Here is a 19,557-nt window from a genome sequence, read left to right on the forward strand (position 1 = left end):
AGTGCCAAGATGTAAGCTGACGATGGACTTGGTCTAGTATTAGACAACTCTGAATTGTTACTGAGGATCGTAATTCATTGCCATTTCTATTATTTACACAAAACTATCTATATTTTGTCTCAAACAATAAACAAAATATAACAAAAAACAGATACAGTCTGTTTGGGAAAGGGGTATATTTAAATCTCGTGTTACATACTAATTATAAGTTGAATTAGAATTGGATATATCCCATATTCATAACTCGTTTGACAAAATAACCGTATTATCATGACTGAGCTGTTTAATCACTAACAAACGAAGAACATCGAAAGCTATGTTTTGTTTAAATATAGGCTAAGAACAGTTATCTCCAGACTCGGGTTTACACTTTGAACTGCCAGCATGGATCAGAAACCATCAATAGATTTAACCGCCTACCAATTGAATGATTTGATCTGGTTGTTTTAATCGCCCAAACAGGGTTGAATCTGATAAGCAATCGTCTGACTTTTAAATGTCACTTTCTAGACGTGTTTTCGTCACATACACCACACGCGATGGCTGTGTGTACTGCTTGTCGAGGTTAATGTATTTTCATGAGCACTGCTATCGTGTATGGGCTGGTTACAGCTTGAATAACTGCAAAAGTTTCGCCGATACTGGACTTCGAAGAGAAGTTGATTGTTTTAAATTACCAACTTCTCTACTGACTGCGCCCATCTCTTCTATTCATGGAAAATTTACATTTGAAGTTTAACCCAAATTCATCACTGATGACATCGTTCTTTCTCCTTTCTCAAAAGTGTTAATTTTTAGATTTAGTGTTTAAACTTTAGATTCTCAAAATAAATAAATCTGTGTATTAATGTAATAACCTGTGTCTAGCATACATGTTTGCGTACTTAGTATTTTTGCTACCTCTTCACGAATTGCATATTAAAGAGGTATTATAAATCGTTCAAACAGCAGATCTTCAAACTTCTCCTCGATGTACAACATGGCGGCTGCATCGGGCTCATGATACGTTCAGATCCGAAATAGTAATAATACATTTGGAACAAGTAATGCTAGGCTTCCTGTTGAAGTAGGGCCCTGGCATCATGTCCCTTTTAATGACAGAAAGTGTTTGATGTGCAACTCTGAGTGAGTGAGTTGGGTTTTACGCCGCTTTTAGCAATATTGATGTGTAACTCTGGTGCAGTGGACGAGTACCACTATGTTTTGAGTGTAAGTCTTTATAAGGAGATGGAACTAAGTTGTTACCAAAGTATTGTTGTACGAGACCTAATTATTTTAAATTCCATAGTCTTTTTAAGGAAATAAATTACACAATTATTGATAAGCTCAGTAAATATATTAAATGTATCTATGGAAATCTTTCAAAACTTCAATGATGTTGCCTCGTTGTATATTGTATCATTATTCATGTATGAATGTACTTTTGTACGTACCACTGTAAGTGGTTTTGGTGAATGAATGAGCTTGAACTTGAACAATTACTTTAGTGTCCACTAGTCGGACGAAAGTCAATGTCTTTTCTTCATGACTGATTGCGAAACTTCTGTTTGGGGCCGCAGAAACACGGAATATGCACAACGGAATATCTTTGAGCAAGAACCGTTTGACTGGGGTTCATTGGTGGTATGGAGGTGCCTCTCAAATCACGGTAAACATGTCTTGTGACAATCAGACAAAATCTGAACGGACGAGGGTACATCACTGATACCTAAGAATGGTTTCGATAAACACCATGTGAACACAAGACCAGTCTTCATGGACGACAATGCTAGCCCACTCGTGCACATTGGGACATCATGGGTCGCAGACGATGCCGGAGAGATCCTCCAAGACGGAATCTAATGTATTGACACAGACCCTCCACCAAGAATAGAACCTACACGTCGACTTCAACGTCTGTCCATGAAGAGTGGGCTCAGGGATGTTGTTGCAGTTTTACACCAAATTGATATTGTGCCCTTTTGCTGATAGTATGCCAGAATCTTTAAAATGGCCATACTTATTAACGTCATAGGACCATAGTTATCAACACTACAAAAAGAATCAATTGTTTAACCATGTTTGCTTCTCTGAATAAACTATATGTTTTCGTTCTCTTTGCGTTTAGATTTCGGATTTAATCCTCGTAGGTCACTTGATCCACATAGAAAGTGAAACATGATTTGGATAAGTTCATTAGCTATGGTTAATGGTAACGTATTAATACTAAGAAAATTATGGGGCGTTGAGTTACTGTTTTCTATGTATAGAATTATGTTATTCAAGTCAAACTTAATATATCTTTGTCCACCATACACAGGTCGAAAACTAAAAAGTCCAGCTATTAAAAAACGTGAAAAATGAAAGACCAATTAACAAACCTATTGACATACAACTTGTGGACGTTATGCAAATGCCACATTCCCATCCTTGGTATGAAGACCAAGATGTTTTGTTGTTAGAAGTATATACAACAAAGGCATACATGAAAGAACAAGCTCTGTGCAATTACTTCAGATGCCAGTTTTACTGCCTCTCGAGGAACTGGACATTATATAACAAATAAAATTCTTTAAATTTGGTGAGGTTTACGTTTTGAATTTCAATATGTTTAGAAGAATGCTAGCGTGTTCAACACAACTTCGTGAATATATCGCACAACCGTAATTGTTCAGAGGAAAAAAATGCTCTAGTTTTGAATTGCAAACTACAGACCAACATGATTTCCAGTGTATCTAGCGACCCAGGCAGTATGTCGGATTAAACAATCTGCAACCAATACAACATACATGACTTGAACCACGGCACAAAACGGTAGAAATCATTGCTTTGATTTGCATGTGTAATGTATTTAACAAAGTCAAACTTTATAGGAGAATCCTGGTATATATTCATGTTGAACAATATGTAGCAACATCCGTGTGAAGGAGAGATGATTCAGTGCTTTCCCTGAATACCTCAATGGCATTTGTCTGAATTACATACAATGCTTTAAAAGGTAGTCCGCAGTTATAGCTATTCCGTTAAGGGTTATAAAATCACACACTCCCCAGCTCACAACCTGCATAAACTGCACATACTTGTACAGCTAATGGAGATAATCATTCAATGTCCGATATTTGTTTCCTAACAAAATATAAACCTCGAAACTTTAGCGAAAGAAGTTATGTACCCCTAAAGGTACTATGCCTTTGAAAAAAAAATTAAGAAAATATATTATCACCGCCTGTTTTGCACTGGTGCTTGTTGACTGATTTGATAGGAGATATTCAAATTTCCAGGTGAATCTTCATGACCAAATAACTACACATGCGGTTAGTTAAAGATGCATCGACAAAGACTTGCGAGATTCCTTATATCGTAACCTGTGAGAAAACGTTCCCTTTGTTTGTATTGACCAAATTCCAAGTTTCATTTTATGAATTATAATAACGCACGAATACACATATGTAACTTTTTTTGTATGTGTAGATTTGCACAATTCTGTATGGCAATAGTTATTAGTTTAAATAATGCTTTCAAGATCATATAAATAAGACAAGGAAGTTGTCCCTGTAAAAGACTGGTGTTCTTGGTACTGTCTGCGTATCTAGACTTGCCTATAATAAGGACATAGATATTACACATCCATAGACCTATCACTCACTGCGGCCTTGAAGCAAAGCTAGTGTGTGTGGAATAATGACTCGAGCACCGACAGGAGGTCAGCTTCGGTTGGAGGTAATGTTTTCAACCACAATCATGATCTTGATCTCCCTGGATATCGTATTAACGTACGTGTGTATTTATAGAGTGGAGTACATGGTGTTTACATAGCTTTAGCCTCGCGCCAGCACACAGGCAGACTAACCCGGACATATTGTTAAGGAGTTAGCTGCAAGATAGCTACCACAAAAAGAGACCGTTGCTGGTAAGGCTGATTTCGTTCTGAACTTATCACAGCTGTTCCATTCCATAAAAAACACATGCTTAGCACAAGATGTTATCCATGAGAACAAACAAGAATATAGAAGAACTAAGACTAGCTTTATCAAAACGGACATGTTGACTCTGGTTCGCGCAGTAGGGGCATGAAGCAATCAGGCAAGAGTGACGCTTTACACACTATATAAGTGCAACATTTTAATGCACGATGTCTAAAGCGCCCCTCTTGTCTGATTGCTCCATGCCTCTACTGTGCGAAGCAGAGTCAACAGGTCCATTTGATCAAATCAGTTTTAGTTCTTCTGTATTGTTGTTTGTTCTCGTGGTGTATTGTTTCTATCTGTGCAACAAACCTGGAACATGAGCGCTATAACACTTGGAGGTGACGTTCCTAGTCGCCATCTAACCTGACAAACAGTCTACTGGTAGGTCGTGATGTACGCTTAGTTCTCAACTCACCGCATGTGCACAACGATGATCACATGACTAAAGACGTACATAACAAACATATCGTTCAACACATCAGACGTCAGAGCGAGACATAGAGAATCTCACCCAAGTGTCTTCTGATATCAATTATATCAACACGAGTTGATAACGTTACAAATATCCGAGGCTTGCCGAGGATATTTTAACTTTTATCAACGAGTGTTGATTTATTTGATATCAGAAGATGAGAGGGTGAGATTCTATTTATCATCCAAAATCACTCTTCATTAATTTTCAATGAAAAAAGTACATCTCTGAACACGGTACTGCCATTAGACTTGCAGTGCAGCGATGTCATAGCATTGTGACGTCATCAAGTACATGACGTCATAGCATTGTCAGGGCATTGTACAAAATCTACTGTCAAAACGATATCTCCTAGGAGATATCGTTTGATCTTACACAAGCGATATCTCCTGCGGAACACAGTTTTGGATGATAAAAGAAATATCTGTCCAAGCACATACACCAAAATAGTCGTTATACAAGTCTTAGATGATTAATATATTCCTTTATAAGAGTGAGTGTGGTTTTACGCCGCTTTTAGCTATATATTCTAGCAATATCACGGCGGGGGATACCAGAAATGGGCTTCACACATTGTACCCATGTTGGGAATCGAACCCGGGTCTTCGGCGCTCCGAACGTTTTAACCTCGTGGCTACCCCACCACCCCTATAAAACTAGAGAGTCCCAGATACTCCACGTCAAAGCCATGAACACTACATAAGGTGGCAGGCAGAAGAAAGTGTATGGATAAGGATACAACAATAATTAAAGGGGTTTCGATGGCCATACAGCTAATATGGATATCGTAATTATGTTCTATACTGAGGGAAAATAACAAGGGAACGCCACTTCATGGCAGTGTTCCTTTATTTATTCTCAGATTTCCTCCCACAGCGCTATTCAAAGCTGGTGATGAAAACTAGAACATATTAAAGGAACGCTTGAATTTTCCTGTGTTCCTTTATTTGTTTCTCTCAGTATATTTTCGAGCTTTTACACCTTAGTGTGTTTTCAGTTTGCTAGTAATTTGTAAGGAATAATGTTTTCAAATTTTGTATCTAATCAAGAGTTTCTTTTGTCCTTCGGGTAACGTAGACAGTGCCCCGTGTAGACCCTCGCCCATTGAACCATGTCCGGGTCATGACACCAATGAAATGAAACAAACAACGCTGCTCGTCTGGTTCGATGCTTACCTCACGGACATGATGTTATGTACTCAAAATGAAATAGGAAAGGCGATTGAGGTCAATAAGGGATCTTCACGGCTACAAAACCGAGGCTTAGACTGTAAAGTGTCGTCCAAAGTACACGCGAATGGTGAAGGCTGGGTCGCGGGGTCAGCGCCTTTGTGGTACACCTGATGTTAACCTTGGTTTCCTTATGTAAATAGAAAAATGAATCTCTCATATGACTGCCCACTTCCATCATAAAATATGGTTGGCGAGGAGTGAGAACAGCTTGGTAAGTAGGTAGAATGGGGATGTCGGGAATTAATGTTCATACTAACGATCGATATTCAGGAGAATGACTTGCAATGGCGTAGTCTTGTCGTTCATTCAGGTCACGGATCTTTTGTAACCCACACACTGAGGTTGTGTATCAGCGGGGCTCACAACAACACCATTTTGTTTGTGCTGTTCTCAGCTAGTATATAAATGAATAAAGCCTCCGACGTGAGGCACCCATCCGCTCAATTATGGAGAGATTCACGAATCCTTACAAAGGAATGTTTGTAGATACTTGCAGGTTACGTTAACAGGGAATTGATAGTGTATTAATCACGTTTGTCACTGAAGTACCTATAAATTGTTTTATTAATCATCTTGACTTGATTTAAAGACTGCAAGGTGGTGAAGTCGTTTTTTGACAGATATGACAGGCTCAAAACAAGACAGGGGATGGGCATGGATGGTAACATTTGGTGAGTCACTTTCATTATATGTTCTGATACAAAAAGATTACCTCATATGAATTAAAGCCTTTTGTGTAAGGAAACATAGTGATTGGTATATGTTAATTAGTGTCACTAGTATGGTGATCTACCTTCAGTTGCTGGCGATCAAGAGCCCATTTTTACATTGTATTGTCCAAAAATAGTGTTCTTCTTTTAAAGATATATGCTAGCTAGTTTTAACTCATTTTGTGATTATTCAGTAATTTTACTGTCTTTCGTTCACAGGGTTTTATGTATTATATGTATGTCTTATGAATTTAGAACTAGTTTTAGTCACAATATGGCTGAAATATTGCCGATGTGACTTTAAATCTTAACTCACTCACTCACTAATGTATGTTAGTGCACTAATAGTTAGCAAATGGATAGTAAACATCAGTGACGTCAGTTATGTCGCGTCAGTTCGCAATGAAGTGATGTGTTGGTTATAACCTTATAGCGGATCATCCAAATTAGTTGTTTCCAGACAGAAAGACCGACCTGTGGTGAAAATGGAGTTACCCGACTTGTACTCGTTTAGACCAATATATTCAAGCATTCTCAGTGATAGATTGATCATGAATGGCAATATGATGTCGAATGATCAGTTTCATTTATAGGTCAGATTCCCTGTATTGGCAGAATTACTAAACAATGGGTTTTTTTTTATCATTTCCAGCTGTAATGGTCCAGAACTTTTTTGTTGTCGGCTTACTGAAGTCGTTCGGTATCCTCTTCGTTGAGTTCAGAGAAACCTTCCACACAACTGCGTCAATGACGTCGGCCATTCTTGGTATGCAAGCGGCTGCCTTCTGTCTAGCTGGTAAGACCTATCACCGCATGTCTAGCTGATTAGAATTATCACCACATGTTTAGCTGGTTAGACCTATCACCGCATGTCTAGCTGGTTAGACCTATCACAGCATGTCTAGCTGGTAAGACCTCCCACCGCATGTCTAGCTGGTTAGAATTATCACCGCATGTTTAGCTGGTTAGACCTATCATCGCATGTCTAGCTGCTTAGACCTACCACCGCATGTCTAGCTGGTCAGACTTAACACCGCATGTCCAGCTGGTTAGACTAATCACCACATGTCTAGCTGGCTAGACATATCACCACATGTCTAGCTGGCTAGACCTATCACCACATGTTTAGCTGGTTAGATTTACCACCGCATGTCTAGCTGGTTAGACTTATCACCGCATGTCTAGCTGGTTAGATCTATCACCACATGTTTAGCTGGTTAGACCTATCACTGCATGTCTAGCTGGTTAGACCTATCACCGCATGTCTAGCTGGTTAGACCTATCACCGCATGTCTAGCTGGTTAGACCGATCACCGCAAGTCTGGCTGGTTAGAACTACCACCACATGTCTAGCTGGTAAGACCTATCACGGTATTTCTAGCTGGTTAGACCTATCACCGCATGTCTAGCTGGTAAGACCTACTACCGCATTTCTAGCAGGTTAGACCTATCACCGCATGTCTAGCTGATTAGAATTATCACCACATGTTTAGCTGGTTAGACCTATCACCGCATGTCTAGCTGGTTAGACCTATCACCGCATTTCTAGCTGGTTAGACCTATCACCGCATGTCTAGCTGGTTAGACCTATCACTGCATTTCTAGCTGGTTAGACCTATCACCGCATGTTTAGCTGGTTAGACCTATCACCGAATGTCTAGCTGGTTAGACCTATCACCACATGTTTAGCTGGTTAGATCTATCACCACATGTTTAGCTGGTTACATTTATCACCGCATATTTAGCTGGTTAGATCTACCACCGTATGTTTAGCTGGTTAGACCTATCACCGCATGTCTAGCTGGTTAGACCTATCACAACATGTTTAGCTGGTTAGAACTACCACCACATGTCTAGCTGGTAAGACCTATCACGGTATTTCTAGCTGGTTAGACCTATCACCGCATGTCTAGCTGGTAAGACCTACCACCGCATTTCTAGCAGGTTAGACCTATCACCGCATGTCTAGCTGGTTAGAATTATCACCACATGTCTCGCTGGTTAGACCTATCACTGTATGTCTAGCTGGTTAGACCTATCACCGCATGTCTAGCTGGTTAGACCTAACATCGCATGTCTACCTGGTTAGACCTAACACCGCATGTCTAGCTGGTTAGACCTATCACCGCATTTCTAGCTGGTTAGACCTATCACCGCATGTCTAGCTGGTTAGACCTATCACCGCATGTCTAGCTGGTTAGACCTATTACCGCATGTCTAGCTGGTTAGACCTATCACCGCATGTCTAGCTGGTTAGACCTAACATCGCATGTCTACCTGGTTAGACCTAACACCGCATGTCTAGCTGGTTAGACCTATTACCGCATGTCTAGCTGGTTAGACCTAAAATCGCATGTCTAGCTGGTTAGACCTAACACCGCATGTCTAGCTGGTTAGACCTATCACCACATTTCTAGCTGGTTAGACCTATCACCGCATGTCTAGCTGGTTAGACCTATCACTGCATTTCTAGCTGGTTAGACCTGTCACCACATGTCTAGCTGGTTAGACCTATCACCACATGTTTAGCTGGTTAGACCTAACACCGCATGTCTTGCTGGTTAGACCAATCACCGCATTTCTAGCTGGTTAGACCTATCACCGCATGTCTAGCTGGTTAGAACTATCACTGCATTTCTAGCTGGTTAGACCTATCACCGAATGTCTAGCTGGTTAGACCTATCACCACATGTCTAGCTGGTTAGACCTATCACCACATGTTTAGCTGGTTAGATTTATCACCGCATGTTTAGCTGGTTAGACTTATCACCGCATGTCTAGCTGGTTAGATCTATCACCACATGTTAAGCTGGTTAAACTTATCACCACATGTTTAGCTGGTTAGACCTATCACCGCATTTCTAGCTGGTTAGACCTACCACCGCATGTTTAGCTGGTTAGACCTATCACCGCAAGTCTAGTTGGTTAGACCTATCACAGCATGTCTAGCTGGTTAAACCTATCACAGCATGTCTAGCTGGTTAGACCTATTACCACATGTCTAGCTGGTTAGACCTAACATCGCATGTCTAGCTGGTTAGACCTAACACCGCATTTCTAGCTGGTTAGACCTATCACCACATTTCTAGCTGGTTAGACCTATCACCGCATGTCTAGCTGGTTAGACCTATCTCTGCATTTGTAGCTGGTTAGACCTATCACCACATGTCTAGCTGATTAGACCTAACACCGCATGTCTAGCTGGTTAGACCTTACATCGCATGTCTAGCTGGTTAGACCTAACACCGCATGTCTAGCTGGTTAGACCTATCACCGCATGTCTAGCTGGTTAGACCTATCACCACATGTCTAGCTGGTTAGACCTATCACCGCATGTCTAGCTGGTTAGACCTATCACCGCATGTCTAGCTGGTTAGACCTATCACCACATGTCTAGCTGGTTAGACCTATCACCATGTTTAGCATGTCTAGCTGGTTAGACCTATCACCGCATGTCTATGGTTAGACCTAACACCGCATGTCTAGCTGGTTAGACCAATCACCGCATTTCTAGCTGGTTAGACATCACCGCATGTCTAGCTGGTTAGACCGATCACCGCATGTCTAGCTGGTTAGACCTATCACCGCATGTCTAGCTGGTTAGACCTATCACCGCATGTCTAGCTGGTTAGACCTTATCACCGCACATGTCTAGCTGGTTAGACCTATCACCACATGTCTAGCTAGGTTAGACCTATGTTTAGCTGGTTAGACCTATCACCGCATGTTTAGCTGGTTAGACTTATCACCGCATGTCTAGCTGGTTAGATCTATCACCACATGTTAAGCTGGTTAAACATATCACCACATGTTTAGCTGGTTAGACCTATCACCGCATTTCTAGCTGGTTAGACCTACCACCGCATGTTTAGCTGGTTAGACCTATCACCGCATGTCTAGCTGGTTAGACCTATCACCGCATGTCTAGCTGGTTAGACCTACCACCGCATGTCTAGCTGGTAAGACCTATCACGGTATTTCTAGCTGGTTAGACCTATCACCGCATGTCTAGCTGGTTAGATTTATCACCGCATGTTTAGCTGGTTAGATCTACCACCGCATGTTCAGCTGGTTAGACCTAACCTCGCATGTCTAGCTGGTTAGACCTAACACCGCATGTCTAGCTGGTTAGACCTATCACCGCATTTCTAGCTGGTTAGACCTAGCACTGCATGTCTAGCTGGTTAGACCTAACACCGCATGTCTAGCTGGTTAGACCTAACATCGCATGTCTAGCTGGTTAGACCTAACACAGCATGTCTTGCTGGTTAGACCAATCACCGCATTGCTAGCTGGTTAGACCTATCACCGCATGTCTGGCTGGTTAGACCTATCACTGAATTTCTGGCTGGTTAGACCTATCACCGCATGTTTAGCTTGTTAGACCTATCACCGAATGTCTAGCTGGTTAGACCTATCACTGCATGTCTAGCTGGTTAGACCTATCACCAAATGTCTAGCTGGTGAGACCTATTACCACATGTTTAGCTGGTTAGATTTATCACCGTATGTTTAGCTGGTTAGACTTATCACAGCATGTCTAGCTGATTAGATCTATCACCACATGTTAAGCTGGTTAAACTTATCACCACATGTTTAGCTGGTTAGACCTATCACCGCATTTCTAGCTGGTTAGACCTAACACCGCATGTTTAGCTGGTTAGACCTATCACCGCAACTCTAGCTGGTTAGACTTATCACCGCATGTCTAGCTGGTTAGACCTATCACAGCATGTCTAGCTGGTTAGACCTATTACCACATGTCTAGCTGGTAAGACCTATCACGGTATTTCTAGCTGGTTAGACCTATCACCGCATGTCTAGCTGGTAAGACCTACCACCGCATTTCTAGCAGGTTAGACCTATCACCGCATGTCTAGCTGATTAGAATTATCACCACATGTTTAGCTGGTTAGACCTATCACCGCATTTCTAGCTGGTTAGACCTATCACCGCATTTCTAGCTGGTTAGACCTATCACCGCATGTCTAGCTGGTTAGACCTATCACTGCATTTCTAGCTGGTTAGACCTATCACCGCATGTTTGGCTGGTTAGACCTATCTCCGAATGTCTAGCTGGTTAGACCTATCACCACATGTTTAGCTGGTTAGATCTATCACCACATGTTTAGCTGGTTACATTTATCACCGCATGTTTAGCTGGTTAGATCTACCACCGCATGTTTAGCTGGTTAGACCTATCACCGCATGTCTAGCTGGTTAGACCTATCACCACATGTTTAGCTGGTTAGAACTACCACCACCCATGTCTAGCTGGTTAGACCTACCACCGCATTTCTAGCTGGTTAGACCTATCACCGCATGTCTAGCTGGTAAGACCTACCACCGCATTTCTAGCAGGTTAGACCTATCACCGCATGTCTAGCTGGTTAGAATTATCACCACATGTCTCGCTGGTTAGACCTATCACTGTATGTCTAGCTGGTTAGACCTATCACCGCATGTCTAGCTGGTTAGACCTAACATCGCATGTCTACCTGGTTAGACCTAACACCGCATGTCTAGCTGGTTAGACCTATCACCGCATTTCTAGCTGGTTAGACCTATCACCGCATGTCTAGCTGGTTAGACCTAACACCGCATGTCTAGCTGGTTAGACCTATCACTACATTTCTAGCTGGTTAGACCTATCACCGCATGTCTAGCTGGTTAGACCTATCACTGCATTTCTAGCTGGTTAGACCTGTCACCACATGTCTAGCTGGTTAGACCTAACACCGCATGTCTAGCTGGTTAGACCTAACCTCGCATCGCATGTCTAGCTGGTTAGACCTAACATGTCCGCATGTCTTGCTGGTTAGACCAATCACCGCATGTCTAGCTGGTTAGACCTATCACTGCATTTCTAGCTGGTTATCACCGATGTCTAGCTGGTTAGACCTATCACCGCATGTCTAGCTGGTTAGACCTATCACCACATGTCATGTTTCTAGCCCTCCAACACCGCATTTCTAGCTGGTTAGACCTATCACCGCATGTCTAGCTGGTTAGACCTATCACCACATGTTTAGCTGGTTAGACTTATCACCACATGTTTAGCTGGTTAGACCTATCACCGCATTTCTAGCTGGTTAGACCTATCACCGCATGTTTAGCTGGTTAGACCTATCACCGCATGTCTAGCTGGTTAGACCTATCACTGCATTTCCTAGCTGGTTAGACCTATATCACCGCATTTCTAACACCGCATGTCTAGCTGGTTAGACCTATCACCGCATGTCTAGCTGGTTAGACCTATCACCGCATGTCTAGCTGGTTAGACCTATCACCGACCTATGTCTAGCTGGTTAGACCTATCACTGCATGTAGACCTATCACCACATGTCTAGCTGGTTAGACCTATCACCATGTCTAGCTGGTTAGACCTATTTCTACCGCATGTTTAGCTGGTTAGATTTATCACCGCATGTTTAGCTGGTTAGACTTATCACCGCATGTTCAGCTGGTTAGATCTATCACCACATGTTAAGCTGGTTAAACATATCACCACATGTTTAGCTGGTTGTGACCTATCACCGCATTTCTAGCTGGTTAGACCTTATCCTGGTTAGACCACCGCATGTTTAGCTGGTTAGACCTATCACCGCATGTCTAGCTGGTTAGACCTATCACCGCATGTCTAGCTGGTTAGACCTACCACCGCATGTCTAGCTGGTAAGACCTATCACCGTATTTCTAGCTGGTTAGACCTATCACCGCATGTCTAGCTGGTTAGATTTATCACCGCATGTTTGGCTGGTTAGACTACCACCGCATGTTTAGCAGACCTGCATTCACCGGCGACCTGTCTAGCTGGTTAGACCTATCACCGTATGTCTGCTGGTTAGACCTATCAACGCATGTCTAGCTTAGCTGGTTAGACCTATCACCGCATGTCTTGCTGGTTTAGTTGGTAGCTGGTTAGACCTACACCGAATGTCTGTTGGACCTAACCTATCACCACATGTCTAGCTGGTTAGACCTATCACCGCATGTCTAGCTGGTTAGACCTATCACCGCATTTCTAGCTGGTTAGACCTATCACCACATGTCTAGCTGGTTAGACCTAACACCGCATGTCTAGCTGGTTAGACCTAACATCGCATGTCTAGCTGGTTAGACCTAACACAGCATGTCTTGCTGGTTAGACCAATCACCGCATTGCTAGCTGGTTAGACCTATCACCGCATGTCTGGCTGGTTAGACCTATCACTGAATTTCTGGCTGGTTAGACCTATCACCGCATGTTTAGCTTGTTAGACCTATCACCGAATGTCTAGCTGGTTAGACCTATCACTGCATGTCTAGCTGGTTAGACCTATCACCAAATGTCTAGCTGGTGAGACCTATTACCACATGTTTAGCTGGTTAGATTTATCACCGTATGTTTAGCTGGTTAGACTTATCACAGCATGTCTAGCTGATTAGATCTATCACCACATGTTAAGCTGGTTAAACTTATCACCACATGTTTAGCTGGTTAGACCTATCACCGCATTTCTAGCTGGTTAGACCTAACACCGCATGTTTAGCTGGTTAGACCTATCACCGCAACTCTAGCTGGTTAGACTTATCACCGCATGTCTAGCTGGTTAGACCTATCACAGCATGTCTAGCTGGTTAGACCTATTACCACATGTCTAGCTGGTAAGACCTATCACGGTATTTCTAGCTGGTTAGACCTATCACCGCATGTCTAGCTGGTAAGACCTACCACCGCATTTCTAGCAGGTTAGACCTATCACCGCATGTCTAGCTGATTAGAATTATCACCACATGTTTAGCTGGTTAGACCTATCACCGCATTTCTAGCTGGTTAGACCTATCACCGCATTTCTAGCTGGTTAGACCTATCACCGCATGTCTAGCTGGTTAGACCTATCACTGCATTTCTAGCTGGTTAGACCTATCACCGCATGTTTGGCTGGTTAGACCTATCTCCGAATGTCTAGCTGGTTAGACCTATCACCACATGTTTAGCTGGTTAGATCTATCACCACATGTTTAGCTGGTTACATTTATCACCGCATGTTTAGCTGGTTAGATCTACCACCGCATGTTTAGCTGGTTAGACCTATCACCGCATGTCTAGCTGGTTAGACCTATCACCACATGTTTAGCTGGTTAGAACTACCACCACATGTCTAGCTGGTAAGACCTATCACGGTATTTCTAGCTGGTTAGACCTATCACCGCATGTCTAGCTGGTAAGACCTACCACCGCATTTCTAGCAGGTTAGACCTATCACCGCATGTCTAGCTGGTTAGAATTATCACCACATGTCTCGCTGGTTAGACCTATCACTGTATGTCTAGCTGGTTAGACCTATCACCGCATGTCTAGCTGGTTAGACCTAACATCGCATGTCTACCTGGTTAGACCTAACACCGCATGTCTAGCTGGTTAGACCTATCACCGCATTTCTAGCTGGTTAGACCTATCACCGCATGTCTAGCTGGTTAGACCTAACACCGCATGTCTAGCTGGTTAGACCTATCACTACATTTCTAGCTGGTTAGACCTATCACCGCATGTCTAGCTGGTTAGACCTATCACTGCATTTCTAGCTGGTTAGACCTGTCACCACATGTCTAGCTGGTTAGACCTAACACCGCATGTCTAGCTGGTTAGACCTAACCTCGCATGTCTAGCTGGTTAGACCTAACACCGCATGTCTTGCTGGTTAGACCAATCACCGCATGTCTAGCTGGTTAGACCTATCACTGCATTTCTAGCTGGTTAGACCTATCACCGAATGTCTAGCTGGTTAGACCTATCACTGTATGTCTAGCTGGTTAGACCTATCACCACATGTTTAGCTGGTTAGATTTATCACCGCATGTTTAGCTGGTTAGACTTATCACCGCATGTCTAGCTGGTTAGATCTATCACCACATGTTAAGCTGGTTAAACTTATCACCACATGTTTAGCTGGTTAGACCTATCACCGCATTTCTAGCTGGTTAGACCTACCACCGCATGTTTAGCTGGTTAGACCTATCACCGCAAGTCTAGTTGGTTAGACCTATCACAGCATGTCTAGCTGGTTAAATCTATCACAGCATGTCTAGCTGGTTAGACCTATTACCACATGTCTAGCTGGTTAGACCTAACATCGCATGTCTAGCTGGTTAGACCTAACACCGCATTTCTAGCTGGTTAGACCTATCACCACATTTCTAGCTGGTTAGACCTATCACCGCATGTCTAGCTGGTTAGACCTATCTCTGCATTTGTAGCTGGTTAGACCTACCACTGCATGTTTAGCTGATTAGACCTATCACCGCAAGTCTAGTTGGTTAGACCTATCACAGCATGTCTAGCTGGTTAAACCTATCACAGCATGTCTAGCTGGTTAGACCTATTACCACATGTCTAGCTGGTTAGACCTAACATCGCATGTCTAGCTGGTTAGACCTAACACCGCATTTCTAGCTGGTTAGACCTATAACCACATTTCTAGCTGGTTAGACCGATCACCGCATGTCTAGCTGGTTAGACCTATCTCTGCTTTTGTAGCTGGTTAGACCTATCACCACATGTCTAGCTGATTAGACCTAACACCGCATGTCTAGCTGGTTAGACCTATCACCGCATGTCTAGCTGGTTAGACCTATCACCACATGTCTAGCTGGTTAGACCTATCACCGCATGTTTAGCTGCTTAGAACTATCACCGCATGTCTAGCTGGTTAGACCTATCACTGCATTTCTAGCTGGTTAGACCTATCACCGCATGTTTAGCTTGTTAGACCTATCACCGAATGTCTAGCTGGTTAGACCTATCACTGCATGTCTAACTGGTTAGACCTATCACCACATGTCTAGCTGGTTAGACCTATTACCACATGTTTAGCTGGTTAGATTTATCACCGCATGTCTAGCTGGTTAGACTTATCACCGCATGTCTAGCTGGTTAGATCTATCACCACATGTTAAGCTGGTTAAACATATCACCACATGTTTAGCTGGTTAGACCTATCACCGCATTTCTAACTGGTTAGACCTACCACCGCATGTTTAGCTGGTTAGACCTATCACCGCATGTCTAGCTGGTTAGACCTATCACCGCATGTCAAGCTGGTTAGACCTATCACCGCATTTCTAGCTGGTAAGACCTATCACGGTATTTCTAGCTGGTTAGACCTATCACCGCATGTCTAGCTGGTTAGATTTATCACCGCATGTTTAGCTGGTTAGATCTACCACCGCATGTTCAGCTGGTTAGACCTAACCTCGCATGTCTAGCTGGTTAGACCTAACACCGCATGTCTAGCTGGTTAGACCTATCACCGCATTTCTAGCTGGTTAGACCTATCACTGCATGTCTAGCTGGTTAGACCTATCACCACATGTCTAGCTGGTGAGACCTATTACCACATGTTTGGCTGGTTAGATTTATCACCGTATGTTTAGCTGGTTAGACTTATCACAGCATGTCTAGCTGGTGAGATCTATCACCACATGTTAAGCTGGTTAAACTTATCACCACATGTTTAGCTGGTTAGACCTATCACCGCATTTCTAGCAGGTTAGACCTATCACCGCATGTTTAGCTGCTTAGACCTATCACCGCAACTCTAGCTGGTTAGACCTATCACCGCATGTTTAGCTGGTTAGACTTATCACCGCATGTCTAGCTGGTTAGACCTACCACAGCATGTCTAGCTGGTTAGACGTATTACCGCATGTCTAGCTGGTTAGACCTACCACCGCATGTCTAGCTGGTTAGACCTATCACCACATTTCTAGCTGGTTAGACCTATCACCGCATGTCTAGCTGGTTAGACCTATCACTGTATTTCTAGATGGTTAGACCTATCACCACATGTCTAGCTGGTTAGACCTAACACCGCATGTCTAGCTGGTTAGACCTAACATCGCATGTCTAGCTGGTTAGACATAACACAGCATGTCTAGCTGGTTAGACCTACCACCGCACGTCTAGCTGGTAAGACCTATCACGGTATTTCTAGCTGGTTAGACCTATCACCGCATGTCTAGCTGGTTAGACCTATCACCGCATGTTTAGCTGGTTAGATGTCTAGCTGGTTAGACCTATCACCGCATGTCTAGCTGGTTAGACCTACCACCGCATGTCTAGCTGGTTAGACCTATCACCGCATTTCTAGCTGGTTAGACCTATCACCGCATGTCTAGCTGGTTAGACCTATCACCGCATGTCTAGCTGGTTAGACCTATCACCGTTAGATGTCTAGCTGGTTAGACCTACCACATGTCTAGCATTAGATTTATCACCGCTTTAGCTGGTTAGACTTATCACAGCATGTCTAGCTGGTTAGACCGCATGGTTAGACCTATCACCACATGTCTAGCTGGTTAGACCTAACACGCATGTCTAGCTGGTTAGACCTAACATCGCATGTCTAGCTGGTTAGACCTAACACAGCATGTCTAGCTGGTTAGACCTGTCTCACCGCATTTCTAGCTGGTTAGACCTATCACCGCACTGGTTAGATTTATCACCGCATGTTTAGCTGGTTAGATCTACCACCGCATGTTCAGCTGGTTAGACCTAACCTCGCATGTCTAGCTGGTTAGACCTAACACCGCATGTCTAGCTGGTTAGACCTGTCTAGCTGGTTAGACCTAACACTGCATGTCTAGCTGGTTAGACCTGTCTAGCTGGTTAGACCTAACATCGCATGTCTAGCTGGTTAGGCCTAACACCGGATGTCTAGCTGGTTAGACCAATCACCGCATTGCTAGCTGGTTAGACCTATCACCGCATGTCTGGCTGGTTAGACCTATCACTGCATTTCTAGCTGGTTAGACCTATCACCGCATGTTTAGCTTGTTAGACCTATCACCGAATGTCTAGCTGGTTAGACCTATCACCACATGTCTAGCTGGTGAGACCTATTACCACATGTTTAGCTGGTTAGATTTATCACCGTATGTTTAGCTGGTTAGACTTATCACAGCATGTCTAGCTGGTTAGATCTATCACCACATGTTAAGCTGGTTAAACTTATCACCACATGTTTAGCTGGTTAGACCTATCACCGTATTTCTAGCTGGTTAGACCTATCACCGCATGTTTAGCTGGTTAGACCTATCACCGCAACTCTAGCTGGTTAGACCTATCACCGCATGTTTAGCTGGTTAGACTTATCACCGCATGTCTAGCTGGTTAGACCTATCACAGCATGTCTAGCTGGTTAGACCTATTACCGCATGTGTAGCTGGTTAGACCTAGCATCGCATGTCTAGCTGGTTAGACCTAACACCGCATGTCTAGCTGGTTAGACCTATCACCACATTTCTAGCTGGTTAGACCTATCACCGCATGTCTAGCTGGTTAGACCTATCACTGCATTTCTTGATGGTTAGACCTATCACCACATGTCTAGCTGGTTAGACCTAACACCGCATGTCTAGCTGGTTAGACAAAAGGTCTTGGTGAGAAAATTCTGTGGATATTCAGTGGAAAGCCTCTATTGTTGCAAAAGAATGGAGACCAATCAGGAGGAGCACTCTGACAGCTTGGGTGCAGACGAGAGGACAGAAGACGACAGTGAGGATATACACCTGACACAGCCGAGTGACGAGACAGACCAAGCTATCTACTTAGAGATAAAAAGGAAATTTGGGAACAAAGACAGACAGAGCTTTGTTGATAGTCTGCTTGACACCTATGATCACGATGCTAAGCACATTCATCATACCAGGGCAAGCTTGTATGATTATGCAAAAGAAAGTTGTCACGACTTCCCAGAAGGACAGCTAATCAGACGCAGACTAACCAATGGGACAACAGTGACAATGCTGGATAGATACGCCCATGACATCTACTATCTCTATCATTTCATCGAGGGTGGTGTTCCCGGTCACGTGATTCAGAATAAGGTCCTGAGCAGAGCAAATATCAAGTACCTGTCAATCACTGGTACCGGTGGTGAAGACACAGAGGACGAACACACAAGACAACAGGACAACACTCCTAGGACAACTCCACAGACAAGACACCAAGGTGACAAACATAAACTTGATCAGTTATTGACTCATATTATACAATTAAAACAATGTGTCTCACAAAATCAGGATGCAACAAACAAAAGTCTTTCGAACTTAGAAGACAAACTAAATCAAGATCTATCTCGGAAAAGCAAAATAATTGAAGAAAAAAATAAACATATTCAGGATTTAAATCAGCGCTTGCAAGATTCAGAAGC

General features: G+C 43.1%; 1 protein-coding gene across 1 annotated transcript in view; it reads left to right on the forward strand.

Annotated features, from left to right (window-relative positions):
* Positions 1 to 3,830: 3,830 nt before the first annotated feature.
* The window catches only part of LOC124277900 (monocarboxylate transporter 13-like), a 43,621-nt gene continuing 27,894 nt past the window's right edge, over positions 3,831 to 19,557 (forward strand). Inside the window, exons 1-3 of the mRNA XM_046713626.1 lie at positions 3,831 to 3,889; positions 6,272 to 6,322; positions 7,014 to 7,157. Of these exons, the coding sequence (XP_046569582.1) occupies positions 6,274 to 6,322; positions 7,014 to 7,157 (193 nt within the window). The 5' untranslated portion in view covers positions 3,831 to 3,889; positions 6,272 to 6,273. The remainder of the gene's footprint in view (positions 3,890 to 6,271; positions 6,323 to 7,013; positions 7,158 to 19,557) is intronic.

The sequence above is a fragment of the Haliotis rubra genome, unplaced genomic scaffold (assembly GCF_003918875.1).
Source record: "Haliotis rubra isolate DU_JTF1 unplaced genomic scaffold, ASM391887v1 Scf23, whole genome shotgun sequence".
In the NCBI taxonomy this organism is placed as follows: domain Eukaryota; kingdom Metazoa; phylum Mollusca; class Gastropoda; order Lepetellida; family Haliotidae; genus Haliotis; species Haliotis rubra.